General features: G+C 52.5%; 1 protein-coding gene across 5 annotated transcripts in view; it reads left to right on the plus strand.

Annotated features, from left to right (window-relative positions):
* The window catches only part of Abr (ABR activator of RhoGEF and GTPase), a 189,284-nt gene that overhangs the window by 150,403 nt on the left and 22,120 nt on the right, over positions 1-16,761 (plus strand). The window contains exon 1 of one of the 5 annotated variants that reach the window (XM_046446893.2): positions 15,712-16,014. The exons of the other annotated variants lie outside the window; for them this stretch is intronic. Within the exon in view, the coding sequence (XP_046302849.1) occupies positions 15,853-16,014 (162 nt within the window). The 5' untranslated portion in view covers positions 15,712-15,852. Of the gene's footprint in view, positions 1-15,711; positions 16,015-16,761 lie in introns of those variants that run through there. 5 annotated transcript variants of the gene reach the window in all.

Below are 16,761 nucleotides of genomic sequence, written 5' to 3' on the forward strand. Positions count from 1 at the left end.
TGTGGGGCTACAGCAGACTCATTCATACTTCTGCAGATGGAACTGAGGAATGACAGTTTTCACACTCCAGTTTCAGTCTGTTGGTGGCTTTTTCCAAAACACGATATTGAGAAGGATTCTGAGGTTGCGTCATGAGCATGGGGGGCGGGAGAGTGCTCTGTGTGATGAGCAATTCTGCCATAGATGCTGGATAGGAATGAGGCACATTTCCCGAGCACTTGTTATTCTACCAGAAGGGCTTGGATCCTACTGGTTCCTGGGGCTGGTCTCTGACTTGTTGCTAGAGTTGCTGGACTGTCTTCAACTGAGTTTTGGGAGTCACCAACTTAGGAAAGATACTTTGAGTTTCAGTAGAGGCAAATCCTCAATCAGACTGTTTCTCTTTTTTGGTCCTGGAGATTGAACCCAGGGGCACTTAATCACAGAGCCAGATCCCCAGCCCTTTTTATTTTGAGACAGAGTCTCGCTGAGTTGCTTAGGGCCTCACTAAGTGGCTAAGGCTGGTCTCCAACTGGCAGTCTTCGTGTCTTAGCCTCCTGAGTTGCTGGGATTATAGGTATGCACCACCACACCTGGCTCTGCTCTGTTTTTCTTTTTTTTTTTAAATTTTTTATTGTTGGTTGTTTCTGCTCTGTTTCTTGATGCCGTGAAAATGTATATAAGGAGGAAGTCCTTGCTTGCACCTTGCATGTCTAGAACATTTTTTTCAGCTTTGAAGATGGCTGCTATCTACTTATCTGTCAGGAGAACTAGGCTTGGGGAAAGATAACACTCAGTGTGGATCTTTCCACACTCCTGTCTGGCACCTTGTGTGACCTCATGATTAGGATACAAGTGGGAATCGATTCTGTGACTATGAAATCGAGGGAAATGATAACTGGTACATAGGGAGGCCTGAGCATTGGGTACTCCTGGTCTCTTAACAATTGCCCCCATGTGACGGGGTATAGGTTGTGATAGGGTGAGGCTTTTTTGCAGAAAGTGTTTGTTCTCTGATGGATGTCGAAGCTGAAATTTGGTATATGATCCTCAACTGGGTATTCTTGGTGGCACTAGGACCTGTGTGGGTCTCCCACTCCCCCACTCCTGTCTCAGGGGGATGGCACTATTTAGTAGAGGCCTAGCCGTCTGCCTTATGCCACCCATGTTCCTGAGCACGTCCCTTCCTGATGTTATGGGACCTACACCCTGCTCCTCAGCACCGTCGCCAGGGAGACAGCGCTGCTAGGCAACCAGAAGCTAGTCTTTCATTATTCGGGAATTAGGGATAAAGCGAGAAAGCTCTATAAATCTAGTCCCCAGAAACTACTCTGCAGGGATAAGCAGTGGGAGCCCCATCTCCACATCCCTGGGCTGGGCCAGAGGGACAGGCGGGGAAGGAGTTCTAGGCTGGGCTGTCCAGCCTCCAGGGGATACCCATCCAAGAGACATGAGCAGCCTCCATCAGTGCTGTGGAATGGAAGAGTAGAAAGGGTGTCCAGGGCTGTCAGCTCAGTGGGTACCGTGACCCACGACCTCTCTAGAGCTCAGAGTCCAGAGCACGGAGGTGGTAATCTCCCATCTGGACTTCAGCCTGCCACCGTCCCTCCCTCCCGCTCAGCTCACAGGCCCAGGAGAAGCACACCATAAATCATTGCATCTTGGAGGCAGGAGCAGATGGAGGCAGTGGGGGAGGGGGAAGCAGCCAGGTTATGTTTGGCAGAGCAGAAAGCACAGTCTGCTAAGGAAAATGTTTCTGTGTTTAAGCTTCGAGGAATGCTAAATGCCTGGGAGTTGATATTAAAAGAAATATAAACCTTCCTGCTGCCAGCTGACCTGAGCCCATGAGCGGACAGTTCAGAGCCAGCGGACTTTGAAATCCCTTTGTGCTCCGCTCCCCCTAACTCCCAACACAGCCCTTTGGCCCCAGCCACAGAGCCATCTCACCCCCTATGATTCAGGGAAGGAGGTACCTCCCTGAGGTGTGCCATAGCCCATAAAGTCCAGCCCTGTGAATGCCCTCAGAGCCAACAAGGATGTTAGGCTGGATGGATAGTCTGCAACAAGCTGTTCCCACATGGCCAAGCCCCACAGAGCCACAGAACAACCTGTTCCCACAGCTCATCCCACCTCTATTCCTGCCTGGTGTCCAAGAAAGGAACTGGCACCGTCCCTGGAGCACAGGCCTGCTCCCCTTCGGCAGGTATTAAGGATGGAGCTGGAGGCAGCCTCGTGGTACAGCCAGGGATACTGCAGGAAAGGCGGGGAGAAGAGGCCCACTTCTATGGCTTCCCTTCTTTCTAGGCCCCTTCCCACTCAGCCCAGCCAGAGAAATTCCACTGTCTGAGCTCCAGGCATTTGCTCCTATGATAAGTGGCCCTCTCTGGCTTTGCTTAATGTGGCAATGGGTCATAGAATCCAGAGTGGGAGGCAGGGGTGGGCAGTGTTTAGTGACAGATAAATGGCAGTTCTAATCACCAACATGTGTGTTTGGCATTTGTGCTCTTGAAAGCCTGTTTCCAAATGTTGTCTCATGTGGTCTTTGCAATAACTCCGCAAGGAAACCGACCTTTCTGTCCTCCCCATTTCACAGATAAAGACACTAAGGCACTGAAGTTAAGAATCTTAGCCAAGGCATCTCTGCTTATGTATTCAGGGAAGGCCATGTTCTCTCCTCTGTGCCATGTCTTCTTGCCTCAGGTCTTCATCAAGAAACCTAACGCTGGGTGCACTGGCACACACCTGTAATCCCATCTACTGGGGAACGTGAGGCAGGAGGATCTCTTGAGCCCACCAGTTTGAGACTAGCCTAGGCAATATAGGAGACCCTGCCTCAAAAATAAATAAATATATAGAAAGAGAAAAGGAGGAGGAAGGAAATTTCCCAGCCTACTTAAAGGGCCCTGACATGGCTAGTGGTAGAACAGCCAGAGTGTTCTGCCCCAGGATCCTTTTTTATGGCATAAGGAGAGCTCAGTCTGCCTTTGCCTGGATTATTGTCCCGTCTGGACTGGGAACATTTCTGCCTTGTGCACCTGAAGTTAGAATGCATAGGAAAGAGCAAGGGGAGGAGGATTTATCGTGCACCTGCAGTGGGCCTCAGGGTGCAGGTCCTGGCCTTGAGGAATCCACTCTGTATACATCAACTGGAGATCTAGCGATGCCAACAGCAATGATCCCATCTGCACTTACAAAGAGCCCCGCCCTGTGCTCTGCTCGCTCTCTGATCTCAGGGCATCTTCATAGTACCTGTGGGTCGGGAATGTCAGCATGATGATGAAGATGAGAAATGCGAGGCAGCATGGAAGGTTGAAGCAACCTGTCCCAAGGTCACTTGCGTGGCTGGGGTAGGAGGGCCAGGACTTGAACCTGGGGAGCCTCCAGCTCCAGAGTCCCTCACAAGGTGCTCCCAGCCTCCCACTGCTCCCATTAAGTCATAGATGGGAACTCAGGCCCCAGGAATTCAAAGAGGGAAAGGTCATCGTGGGCTGGAGGTAGGGAGGCTTTGAGGCAGAGGTGGGACAAAAGGGATTTCAGAAAACCGGATCTTTTGATTCCAAAGGCAGTGTTTATATCATAAAGAAAATCGCAATCATAGTAAAGCAACTCGAAATGTAGTCACAAACCATCCCACTCCTGCTCCTCTGGAACACCCATTTTATTTGTAACTTTTCCCTTCCTTGGATATATACATTTTTATATAGTTTTAATCACAGTGTGTAATTTTTTTCCTATTTTGTGGAATATTATCATAAACCCTCTTATTTCTAGGGTACTATCAATCATTTTATAAAATGGCCTGCACAGTAACTGCCGTCTTTAGACTGTGTTCTTCTAGCAAGGTGGGCAGGCTCTGGAGTGGTAGAAGGGGTGGAGAGGTCGGGAATGTGCAGGGAGCAGCCTAGGAAACTGAAGAGCCCAGCTGGCTCTAAGCAGGGAGGTTGTGAGCTTTGCAAGAAGGAGGGGAGGTGAAGGAATGAATACAGAAGATCTGAAGGGTTCGAGACCGGCAGGAATCTAGTCCTGTCTTTTAGAGAGAAGGAAAGCAAGACAAGAAAGGGTGAGTGACATGGCCAGTCACATCTCGCTAGTGGTCGAGCGAGGGTTCCAAATTCAGGGAACGCACCCCGACTCCCACCCAAAGCTGGTCATGCTTGGAAATGATCCTAGATGGGATAGAGAAGGATTTGGGTGTCAGCCTGTGACTCTCAGGGGTCTGTCCTTTGTCACTGCAGATTTAGTGAGAGGTCCCACCAGCTTAGTCCCTTTCTCCTCTTCGGGCTCAGGAGATCTCCTTTTCTTTCCAGACCCAAGGTTTCCATTACCTGTGGATTCTCAGTCCAGGTTGCCCCACTGTTCACCCTCTCCTTGCTGCCCCACCCCCAGCCCGGTCTGGCAGGGTTACAACTCATCCAGGACTCCCCCCAGCCCCCGCTGCCTGCTTTGGCTTCCTGCTCCCAGGGGACTCCTGAATGTTTATCCTAGTCTATTTCCAACCAAGCTGCCCCAGGCTCCAGATGTGATGTCCCCAACTGGGACCAGCCTGCTGACTGATTAGCATGTTCCCAGGGTCCAACCCCTCTTAGCTGGCTAGGCCAGAGAGGAGAGCTTTCCCTCAGGGGCCCCACAGCTCAGTTCCTACCCCTGACCTCAGACTGGAGAAGAGTCTGTGAGACCCAGGAGCTGCCTAAGCCAGGGGAGCACTTTTGCGCCTTTGCCCACTCACCCCCACCCTCTTATTCCCTGCCTCCACCAGGAGCCTGAGGTCTACCCCACGTCGTCGCCTGGCTCCCCTGTGTGGAGCTACTCTTTCCCATAGCTAGCCTGTCCTGACAGCCCTTCTTGAGCATAGGCGTGCTCAAGACCCTGGAGTGGGAAAGGACAGCATTCCAGGCCAAGAAGGACGTGCCGCTGTCCTGTCCTGGGTGGTAACTTACCCTCACCCCTGATTGCCAAGTTCCAGCTGATGGGCTGCCTCCCCGCTCTGTTCCCTTCCCTCCCGGAGCTTGGAGCCTGTGCCTTAAGGTTAATAGGCAGGCCAGGGAGGATTTCTTTGACATTCTTAACCAGGCCACTTGGAAGCTTGTGAGAAATCGGAGCTATTATAAACCATACTTGGGAGGAGGTCATGAAGGCTACACCCCTGGCCTCCAGGACTAGGGATGTCTATGGAGCCCAGTTGGCAAATCTGACCATATCTAGACCCTCTAACTTTTTATTCTTTTTTTTTTTAATTGTGGTAAAATATACACAACATAAAATTTACCATTTTCATAGTTTTCAGGTGTACAGCCCAATGGCATTAAGTCCGTTCACATTGTGGGATGATCTTCATCAGTATTCCTCTCCGGACCTCTTTATCTTCCTCACTGGATTCTGTGCCCGTTAAATAATAACTCCTTAGTTCTTCATTACGTTATTATTAAATAATAACATCTTAGACCTTCATGGTTTTAGATAAGAAAAAAAAAAAAAAGCTTATCTCTGGGATGAAGATTTCCTAGCCTCCTCTCCAGACCCAGGTCTCCCTCCCCCATACACTGTTCATCACCCCCTGGCCATAATAAAACAGCAGGGCCCCATGGCCCCAAGGCACAACTGATCACTAGGAACCTTGTAATGTCAGCATCCTCTGGCCTTCTCTCCCCCAGGAAGGCATCCCTGGCTCCTTGACCCTTCTTTCCCAGGGCCTCTTGTCCAGTGGCCAGTGATTTAGATATATTGTTATGGAAGTGCAGTGACCCTGATGCTGTGGGAAGAGCAATCCAAACTGAAGGTCAGTGTCTCTTGAGCTCTTGAAGCCTCGGTTTCCTTATCTATTAAATGGAATAATTATTCCCATTCTTCACCACCACATTATTCTTTTTTTTTTTTTTTTTTTTTTGATACCAAGGATTGAACCCAGGGGCACTTAACAACTGAGCCACATCCCCAGCCCTTTTTTATATTTTTAATGGAGAGACAGGGTCTTGCTGAGTTGTTTAGGGCCTTACTGAGTTGCTGAGGCTGCTTTGAACTCATGATCCTCCTGCCTCAGCCTCCCGAGCCACTGGGATTATAGGCATGCGTCACTGCACCCAGCTACCACCACATTATACTGAGGCTCAAAGAATATAATGAACCTGAACGAGATTGATAGAGCTGTGACATGCATCTCCAGCCTTTCACTGGTTTATTCATGTCACTTATGGTTTATTGAGCGCCCTCTAAATGACAGGCACAGTGCTGTGAATCCAAAGAATGGACAGGATTCCACCATCTAATAAAGAAACCATGAGAGAATTTTTATTATTCAGCCAGCACTAAAGGGCCTTGAGGACAGACAGATCAGGGGCTTCAAGTTTTGCTTACTCCATTCATTAGTTGGGGGAACAGGTTGAGTTGCTTTACCTCTCTGAGCCTCAGTTTCCTCTAATGTGAGAGTCCTGAAGCCCTTGCTATGGGGCCTGGCACAGAGTCAGTACTTGTTTAATGGCAAAGTCCCTTTGCCCTAAGCTAGTAGGTTCAGGTCCCCTGCCCCCCAACCTTCCTTCAGACAGTGTGGGTACAGCTTGTTAAACGGCCCCCTTCCTAAGTCTGTCAGCAGTCTGTGGCCCCTGTGTTGGGACCTCTGACTGAGAGGCCATCCTTTTTCTTATACTGATGGAGTCAGACCCAGCTTTGATGGGACCACCTCAGAGTGACTGGGGAAGTCAAGCCTGGGGTCCCCACTGCCTGCGGTGCCTAGGGCAGAGAAGCTCTGGGCTTGTCCTAGACATGTCTCGCCTAGGCTTGGCGGGGTCAGGCCCAGAGTGCAGTGTGAGCGAGGAGCCCTGGAACAAGGGTCCTTTGTCAGCCCGCAGAGAGCTGCTTCTGGTTTTAATTACTCTGCAGAGCTGGAGGGAGCTCTGGGAGAACATGGGTCAGGAGCCTGCTGGGGCAGAAGTCGAGGGCTCCCCCACCCCAGCTTCCTCCTTCTGGCCCCCCGAGGGGTCTATTGTCCCGGATTCACTCTGCCTGAGGGTCATGATGGCCAGCTCTATTGCCCTGATAGCCTGGCCTCTGGAATGTTGACCTAAATGACCAGGAGTCCCTCTTTGGACAACTAACAGGCCCATTAATGTGGGTTCCTGGCACCTTGTCCCATTTGTCCTTTAGACCTTTGTTTCTGGGTCACACTGACCACTGCTGGGCCCAGTGTCCTGAGGGACACCTTATTTGACAGGAGTGGGGCTGCCTTGAAAATATCTTGGCTTCTGGACCTTTCCCTTTCGTTCCACCACTGTAGTCCCCCCAAACCCCTATCCTGGCATACCTTACAACCCCAGGCAGCTCCAGGCCCTGGAATTCAGCCTCTCCCCTGGGAGATGGCGTCCCTCCCTCCCTGCACTGGTCCAGACATGCATGGCAGGTGCTGTGTCTCCCTCTAATTTGTGCTTCTCCTTCTCTGGTGCCTGCTATTCTCAGAGCCAGCCCAGGTGGGATGCTTCCCTTTGACCCCATTACCACCACCTTGCCAGTCCTGGAGGGTACATGGGGACAGAGAGACTGAATACCAGGCCTGATTCTACTCCTTGCATCAGACACCACTCCTCCCAGGGCCTGGGGACTGGACCTATTGTCCTTCATGGGGCCACCCACCCCAGCTGATGCAGATCCAATTTTTTTTTCCCCCAGCCTAGTGCCCCACCTGCTGTCCCTCTTTCAGGCTGGTCTAGAAGCTTTGGGGATACTTGGAAAGTGGGCAAAAGAAAGCTTATCCTCTGCCAAAAAAAGCCAGGATGAGGACACTGAGAGAGTGACCGCCCCACTCTCCAAATGCTGTTCTAAATGCCTAATGTGAACCCCTGGCCCAGCTGCCTCTGTTACCCAGGTGTTCCTGATTTGGGGAGCCTGGGCTCTGCCAGTGATTGCTGGAGACTGGAAACATTCAATAGGAAGCAGATGGAGGCTCAGATCTCCTTCCCTCTCCCCACTTGGGAATGCCTCCTTGGCAGGCCGGCTTGGTGCCCACCCCCGCAGGCCCACCTCTGAGGGATGTGTGACAAGCTAAGAATCCGATGCATAGAGTACCTTGCAAACTGATTCTCTCAGACCCTGGGAATACCTAGCCTCTCTCCAAACCCTAAGATGGGTACTCTCAGCTGTGGGGTGGGGACTCCCTGACCCAGAGGCAGAGGACCCAGGTTTGAGGCCAGCTAGCTGGTCTCAGGTGCCCTCCAGTGCAAGTCCTCTGCAGCCTGGGTGGGTTTCAGACAGGCCCATGGAGGTAAAACTAAAGGCGGACAAGGCACTTGGTAAGCAGGTCACTTCCCTGCAGACAGGCTGCTTCCTCCTCCCGGGAATCTCAAAAACTGATTCCTAGGATGGTCCCACTTTTGATTCTTTTCCAAAAGCATTGAGAAAATACTTAGCAGAAGAGTGGCCAGAAATGCGCTGAGTTAGGGCTGAGGCCACCTGTGGATGCCAGTATGGGGTCCTCCTAGGGTGGGCTCTGCTGGCCTCCCTCAAGCCTGCAGTACCTCCAGAACCTAAGCAGTCCCACACAGCCAGCCTGGCCTTCACCTTGGTCCCAAGAGATATGAGCCATGTGGCACTGGGGGAGCCTGCACCCTGTGGTCTGGGACAGGGGCTGGCACAGCCTGCTTACACCCTCAGAGGCAAGAGCTGAGCTGCACTGGCTTCAGGGCACACCCCAGAGTGACCCAGAAAACACTAGCCTGATGGACTAGATGAGATAAGTGTTATGCCATTGAGAGGCCACTGAGGGACACCGACATCAACACTTCAGAAGCCCACAGTTTTCCCAAAGTGGGGAAAGAAGTGGAGATAAGAAATGGTTTCTGGATCCAGAACTCTGACCCGGAAGTTTCCTTAAAAAGCCCCTAATCTTCCCTACCTCCACACCCCCACATCCTGAGGGACAATGAGGGTGAGTGGGAGGGGGCCCTGTGGTCAAGAGAAACAGCAGTTCCCACGAGAAACTCTGGCACTGGTGGGTCCACTTGAAGAACTTGAGGTCCAAGTCCGAGATGCCCAAAAGGAGAATCCAAGGCTTCAGGTTCTGTCTGCAGAGTTTGGGAACCTCAGGAGGAGCTTAAGAGCCCCAAGACAGGCGAGGGTTAGAGGACAAGGGAGTGGGAACGGTAGGTCCCACACCCCGCTTCAGCCAGGGCCTCTACTCTCCACTTCAGCTTCTGTTTGGGGAGATAAAAGAGACTTTGGTATATAATTTTATGTGAGCAAAAAGGGTAGAGGGGGGCTGGGGCTGGGGCTCAGTGGTAGAGTGCTCACTTAGCACATGTGAGGCACTGGGTTCCATCCTCAGCACCACATAGAAATAAAGATATTGTGTCCACCTAAAACTAAAAAATAAACATTGGGGGACAAAAAGGGTAGAGAGGATCCTCAGCCAAAAAAATAAGAAATTTATTGAATACGATTTAGCCCAAGCTCCTGATTTAACCAAAAAAAGAGAAATTCATTGAATATGATTTAGCCCAAGCTCAGAGAAAGCGGCTGCCGAGTCCATGGTAATCAGGCAGCACTGGGCCCAGGTTCCTGAGCTGCCTGGAGCTTTCTTCTGGTCACTTTACACTTGTGGTTGGGTGAAAGGGAGCTGCTCAATAATGCATGGGGACAAGGGAGCAGCGAGGCTCCTCAGTCCTGCCCTGTGACCCACTTTCAGACTGAATCCTTTCTGTCATGTGTGGCCTGGGAGACCCATGTATCCAGAGCATAGTGCCCACTGGCTGTGCTGGGAGACCCTGGCCATACCTCCTCCTTTCCTTGAGGGGGAGCAGGCAAGTGGCCTATGGGGTCTGGACATGCTCCCGGCTGTGATTCTTGTGACTTGTGTCCTGAAGTCAGAAAAGAATAGATGGACACTGGGGGAGGAGTGGACTCTGCCTACTCTCTCCCTGGGTGGGTTTAGTAAGCAATATTTTCCCAAAGGCTTAAGTGGATTTTCCACCCTGTTCTGTGACCAAATGTGCCATGAGAAAGACTGGGGATTGCCAGGGGTGTGCCCAGGACAGTCCTTCCTCAGCATACAAGCTCTTGGGCTGGTTTAGCCTCTTCTTTCTACCTAGGACCACCATGCCCCTGGGGGTCACCAGCCAGAGGTGGTTGCATGGGAAGCAGCACATACCTCTGGAAAGGTGGTATGATGGCAGTTCACCTTGGGCAGGTTTGGTGTGGGCTGGGGAGCAAGTAACTGGCCATCCTGGCTGCCTCCTTTCCTTATGCTGTGCACATCTTAAACCTAGAGCCCACCTTGGAGCCTGCTGTCCAGCCCCACCCTGGGTGTCTATCTATAGCCACCAATAGACACTTTTTTTTTGTAACTGGGATTGAACCCAGGGGTCTTAACCACTGAGCCACATCTCCAACACTTTTTAAAAAATCTTTTATATAGAGACAGGGTCTCGCTAATTTGCTGAGGCCAGCTTTGAACTTGCACTCCTACTGCCTCAGACTCCTGAGCTGCTGGGATTACAGGTGTGTGCCACCGTGCCCAGCCAATAGCCATTTATTGACAGAGTTGGGGCTCCAGAGCTCAGATTGCTGCAAACTCATGAACAGCTGTTTAGCAGGCAAGGACCAGACTCCTGGGGAGCTCTGGGGCCTTGGACATGGACTGCCTGAAAGAGGCCCAATTACTGTCAAGTGATCTCCTTAGAGGAGAAGGTTAGTGGGGACAGCCAGGGGTGCATTTGGCTGAGTTAGAATGTGAGCTGTACCAAGGCCCCCTGCTAGCATGTGGTGGGGATCCAGTTGGTGACGAATGAGTGAATGGGTACTTGGGTGGAACTACAGCTCTGCCATTGGCTGCTTGGTGACTTTTGAATAAGGGGTTCCCATCCCTGGACCTCACACAAGCCTTGAACATAGCAGATATTCAGATGGGTAGACATATGAACGGGTCTCAGTTTCCCATTCTGGGACAACCTCTGTCCTTGGACCTCTGGGTTTTGGTTAGGGTGTGTAGAGAACCTGGTGAGAGCACAGGGGGGCGCAGGGGCTACAGAGCCATTCTTGTTGGGAGGGTGAGCCCATCCCTGCTTCCCCACAGTTTTCGCTGTGATTTGCTGTCCTCCACTGGGTTCCGCGGCCTCTCCATGGACCACGGTCTCTCTGGGCTCCTGTGCACTGTCCTGCCTGGTTCTCACAAAGCCTAGACTCCTGTGTCTGTCCTCGGGCCAGGAACCACTCCCTGGCTTCCTCCCTATACCCCACGGCCTTGGCCCACCTCACCTTCCACAGGTATCATGCCTCCCAGCTCTGTTCCTTTGGGCCTACCCCATGCCATGCCCTTCTGGGCTGAGGGAGTGTTCTGGGCAACCACACCACACTCTCCAGTTCTTCATCATCAGCCCAGTGCCAGGCTCCTCTGGGAAGCCCAACTCTTACACCGTGTGACTCTCAGGGTGGCCTCTTAGGGCTCCCCCTTCCCCGTCTTGCTCCTGAGCAGTTCCTATGAGGGGACAGCTGTAGCCGTGGTCTAGGTTGCTGCCCCTTTCCTAGCTTAGTCATTTGAGCTAAAGAACGGGAACAAGGAAGCAGGGTTCTGGTCTGGACTTGGGGGGAGATGGAAAGGGGGAAAGGAGGTCATTCTAGAGAAGTAGCAGCCACATCCCAAGGTTCTGGAGCAGAATCCTCCTCCTTGTGTTCACAGGCTGGAGGATTTGCCTAGAAGCTATACCCACCCCCAGCTGTCACCAAGGCAGCACTGTGGCAGTCCCTACCTCTCCCGCCCACATGTCTCGGGCTACATATTATTCCCTGTTGACCTTTTTCCCCCTCAGTGATGCCTCTGCTGATCACTTTAACCTGATTTTACTTCAATCACAGCTGTGCTGGGTGGCGGGTCCCCTCCCTGCATGTAGCCTGGGGTCCTACTTCTCCCTAGAAACAGCCCCTCATTCCTCTGGCAGAGAGCCTGGGAAGGGGATGAGGGAGGATGGGACAGTCCACCAGGAATGTTTTTAATTCCAAAGGCAGTGACATCTGTTTGTGGGGGCCTTACCGCCCAGGCTCTGTTTATCCAGACAGGGGGCCCTTGCGTGTCCTCAGAGGCGGATTCTGCCAGCTGCGGCAAGATGGAAGGGATGGACACAGGCAGGAGGGGATATGGTCACTTCCTGGGTGGCCAGAATAATCTGAGCGCGTCCCAGCTAGCAGAGATGGGGAAGGGTCTGTGATGGGCAGCAGAGACTAGAATTCAGATTGCCGCTTTTGAGGAACTTGTTAGGGACACTTGTCTTGCCCAACTCCTCCTCCGCTCTGGTCCTAGGCCACTGATTCCAGGAAGGAATGAGTCAGGCTTGGGGAAGAGAAGGCAAATCTGTACTGACCCCAAAGGAAGGTCCAAGTCCACAGGGAGGAGGGGAAAGATGAGCATCTCCAGGGAAGAGCCTCTCAACTCAGCTACCCATCTGCTAAGGCACTTTTGTCACCATGGAGACCAGTTGGCCATTGCTCATCCAATCAGAGTTTGCTTTACCCAGACAAGTGTTGAGCCTGGGGTTTCTAAGACAGACAAGTAAAGGGCTTTGGGAACAGGATTTATCCTGCCGGCCCCCCTTCTCCCACACACCCAGTGGTGGGGAGCAGCACATCATTTCCCCAGACTGTACCCTGTGGCATGTGACCCAGCTAGAGGGAAGAGAACCTCAGCCAGTGAGGGCCTAGTTCTGAAGTCAAGCAGCCAGTGTAAAGTGCTGATGATACCTGCATCAGGTGACAGGGTGAGCAGTCACAATGGCATCTTTCCAACCAGTTATACAACCAGACATTGCACATTTGCTGAAAGAGTGCAGAGTAAAGCTGGGGCATTTCCCCTGCCTCAGAGAGCCAGCTCCATCTCCTCCCCAAAGCTGTCCCCAATTCCCTCTGGCTAGAAAGGTTCTCTTCTTTCTCTTGACTTTCATAGCACTTTATCTGCACGGTCCTGAGGCATGATTCTGGGTTTCTTGAGGGAAGAGATCAGGCCTAGTCTGTCTGGGTGTAACACATAGTAGGTGCACAGCTGGTAGATAATGAATGCACAAAAGCCTTTCTGCCTCCTTTTCTCAGGCTGGCAGCTTTGTCAAATGCTGGCTTTTGTCTTATCTCTGATTCTTTCAGCCAGGACCTCAGTTACTGCCTCTTGATAAAGACATGGCACTGAAGGAATGAGCAAAGCCTTCTGGAGGAAATAGGTTTGGTGGCAGTTGTGGTGAGGGAGCTACCTTGTCCCTCATGGGACTGGAGAAAGATTGTTCAGAAGTGGCACCCAAGTACCCTGGAAGAGACAGGCAAGGGATGTGTCAGGAAAGAGGGACTCAGGCTTCAGCTGGACAGGGGACACAGGTGCATTCCGGCCTTTTGCCTTTGTTGGTCTTGTCACCTCCCTCTCAGCATGCTGGCTGGTGTGGCTTACTTAGCCCATCTTTAGTTACAGTGGCCTTGGGTGGCTTTGACTGTCTGCATCTTTGGCAGCCCAGCCCCTCCTGCACTGTGCAGAAGGTGGTGGCATGTGGAGCCCTGAGAGAGATGGGACAGGGCCCAGGGACACCCTGCAGGGACACCCAGAGCCCAAGGCCCCACCTCCACCAGTGATACAGGACCCAATCCTGCCCTACTGAGATCTCATTCCTGCAGGGTGAGGAGGCAGAGGCTCTAGAGGTAGCCTGACCTCTTTTCATATATTAGCCCATCCTGGTCTTGGGCAAGCTAATCTTTGGTTTCCTCAAATGTAAAATGGGGTACTTCATAAAGTTTGGGAAAGCTTGAATTAGTTTGTGTAGAGAGTGTGGTGCTGATAAAAGGGCCGCTCTAATTATGACCACTTAGTTCCCTGCTCACTCTGCCATGAAGCTACCTCTTTCTCAGAAGGCTTCAAGAAGATGGGTGTGGTAGGGCAGGCCTATAATCCTAGCAGCTTGGGAGGCTGAGGCAAGAGGATCACAAGTTCAAAGCCAGCTTCAGAAACTCAGACCCTCATCAACTTAGTAAGAACCTCCTGTCTAAATTAAAAGGGTTGGGGATATAGCATAGTTGTAAAGTGCCCCTGGATTTAATCTCCAGTAACACCCACCCACCTCCAACCCTGCGCAAAAAAAAAAAAAAAAAAAAAAAAGCATTTTAAGGACTCAGATGTAAAACCCTAAGAACTAAGAACTATTGGGGGGTGAGACCTCTCCACACACAAAGGCATTTGGATGCCAAGGACTGGTCTCTTTGTCCCAACTGTAGTCTACCAAGCAATGACAAGACCCAGCTCTTTTTCCTGAATCCAAAGAACTTGCAGAGACAGTGGTTGTGAAAAGCAGGGCCTTAGCTGCAGCTGCATGGCCTCAGGCAAAAACTTTACCCCCCTGAGCCCCAGTCAGGAACACCAAGTTCACATAAATGTAGTTGGCTATTTGAAAGCCCTGCATGGGACCTGCCTCATGGTTGGCACTGTGCAGATACTAGTTTGCTTCTTCCACATGCCTAGCTCCACAGTGGCAGGATGTCCCAGATGCCTGGGTTGTGACTACCCTAGCCATCTGGGGTTCATGCTTTTCTCTTGTATATAAGGATCATACTCTAACTTGCATGATAAGAAATGATTCACTTCTCACTCTTCAGTTAGAATATTCACTAATTTAAGAGTCAAAAACAAGATTTTACTCCCTGTCTCCTGAGGTGCTCAGCATACATATGTGACTGATTGCCCCTCTGCCATTGGGTGTCCTTTGCAAAAGTCTTTTGGTGAGATGTGCAAGGCCATGGCTTGAAACACCTCCTGCTGGACACCTATGACCAGAGTCACCTTGGCTTTTGCCCATGTTCCTCCAGAGGGCCCACAGTGGCTTGATTACCACTAAGGCTGCTAAACTCCAGAGGGCTGCCCCACTAAGGATCCTTTTTATTCTTTTCTTTTTTCCCCCAGTGCTGGGGAGTGAACCCAGGGGTGCTCTACAACTGAGCTACATCCTTATCCCCCCCCCTTTTTTTTGAGGGTCTTGCTATTTGCTAAGGCTAGTCTTATGATCCTCCTGAGTTGCTGAGATTACAGTTGTGCACCACCATACCGGCTTCCTCTTTATTCTTCACATTTCTCAGGAGAGAATGTTTGGGAGTGCTGGCCCCTAAGTATCTGGCTAGTCACCTAAGTGGCATTGATAGCAGTTCCTTGGGGGCAGGAGTTGGGGGTAGAGGAAGTAGAACTCCAAGTCAGTGTGGACCCTTTTAGGGGAGGAGGATGGTTCTTTATGGCCAAAATGCAGCTCTTGCTGGAATCCTGGCTCCTGCAAGCCCTCCCTGGCTTGGCCTCAAGACTCCCTGATACCCCAGGCCCCTGGAGCAGCCTGGTGGTGAAGGAGTTAACGGAGGGATTTAGCCGGGAAGGGACTGGCTTGTGTTTAGCTGCTTGTCAAACTTTATTTAGCAGGAGCTGGAAGGAGGGACGCAGGGTCGGTGAGGAGCAGCGCCAGATTGTCAAGAGTTAAAGCCCGGAGGCTGGGTGTTTTTGGAGGGGCAGCTCCAGCGACTCCTTTGAGTCACTTCCTTCGGTGCGGCGGGGGCACTCTGCGCTCTGCCTGCGTCCGGCGGCGGTGGCGCACGCACTCAGCATCCCGCGGGCCGATCCGCAGGCAGAGGGGAGAGGAGCTGCTGAGAGGCGCTGGGCACCACCGCTCAGCCAGACGGCTGCTCTCAGTGCGCTGCGGGCTGCAGTCTCTAGGGAGGTGGGGAGGGGAAAGTGGGAGGACGCGGAGGGAGGAGAAAGCCGAGCCCCGCAACGCGCGCGCTGGGGCTGCTCCACTCACAGTCCCGGACTGAGCGCTCCACACAGCAACCTCTCCAACGCCGCCGGCTCCTCTCCGCATCCCTGCGCGGAGCTGGCCTGGCAGGCCAGCCGCCGGCATGACCGACGTCCTGCCTCAGCCCGACTGCAGCCTGAAGGCAGTGTGCGAACCCCTGGAGCGCTGCTGCCTTGATCAGCTGGAGGAGCCCGGGAGCAAGCGGGGCCCCAATACTGGCGCCCGGCTCTGGGGCCGAGTACGCAGCAAGCTGCTTCGCCACAAGGTGCTAGCCTGGGACTAAAGGGGTCAGAAGGGGTTGGGCTAGAGGGGCTGGGGGCTGCTAGGGGCACTCTCTGCCTGAACTAAGGAGTCCCAGAACAGAGGCTGGGGTATGCGTATGGGTCTGCTCTAAGCATCTTGAACTTGATGATGAATGCTTGTTACTGTCCCCACCCTAGCCCTAGCTGCCTTCTCTGCAATTGTCCCTGTCTCTGAAAAAGGGACCGTCTCCTATGCAAGTAGACTCTGCCTGCCTGCTTTCTGAGTCTATTCTAGCAGACCAGGCAGGAGGTTTTTGGGTCTCATTGCCCCACTCAACCAGCACAGGCCTGATCTCCCTCACCCCACTTCCTGTGGACATTGCTGGCTGCCTCTTTGCTGAGGAGCACCTCAGTACTACCCCCCATGTGAGGTTTCTTTGTGCAAGTTGTGGGGATCATTCCTGTCAGGGAGGAAGGGGCGGGGTTTGGGGAGGTAGCGATGTGCTGAGTCTGGGGTCTGAAGGCTGCTGCCTCAGGGACCACCCAGATGACTGCTGGCCAGGTGCCAGTTGGGCACCAGGCGACTCAATCAGCGTGCCAGGGGGTTCCTGACCCAGCAGGCAGCTCAGACCAAGCTGTGCCAGGGCACACTGCTGGCCCTTCCTGCAGCCCCAGACCTGAGTTGGGATTAAAGTCTGAGATAGAAGCTGACTGTCCTGCAGCTGGGCAGGCTGCCTTGAGGCTGGCTTTGGGCCCTGGCATCAGGCATC

The sequence above is a fragment of the Marmota monax genome, unplaced genomic scaffold, assembly GCF_021218885.2.
Source record: "Marmota monax isolate L192 unplaced genomic scaffold, Marmota_monax_Labrador192_F-V1.1 WCK01_AAM20220418_F8-fsc00138, whole genome shotgun sequence".
Classification (NCBI taxonomy): Eukaryota; Metazoa; Chordata; class Mammalia; order Rodentia; family Sciuridae; genus Marmota; species Marmota monax.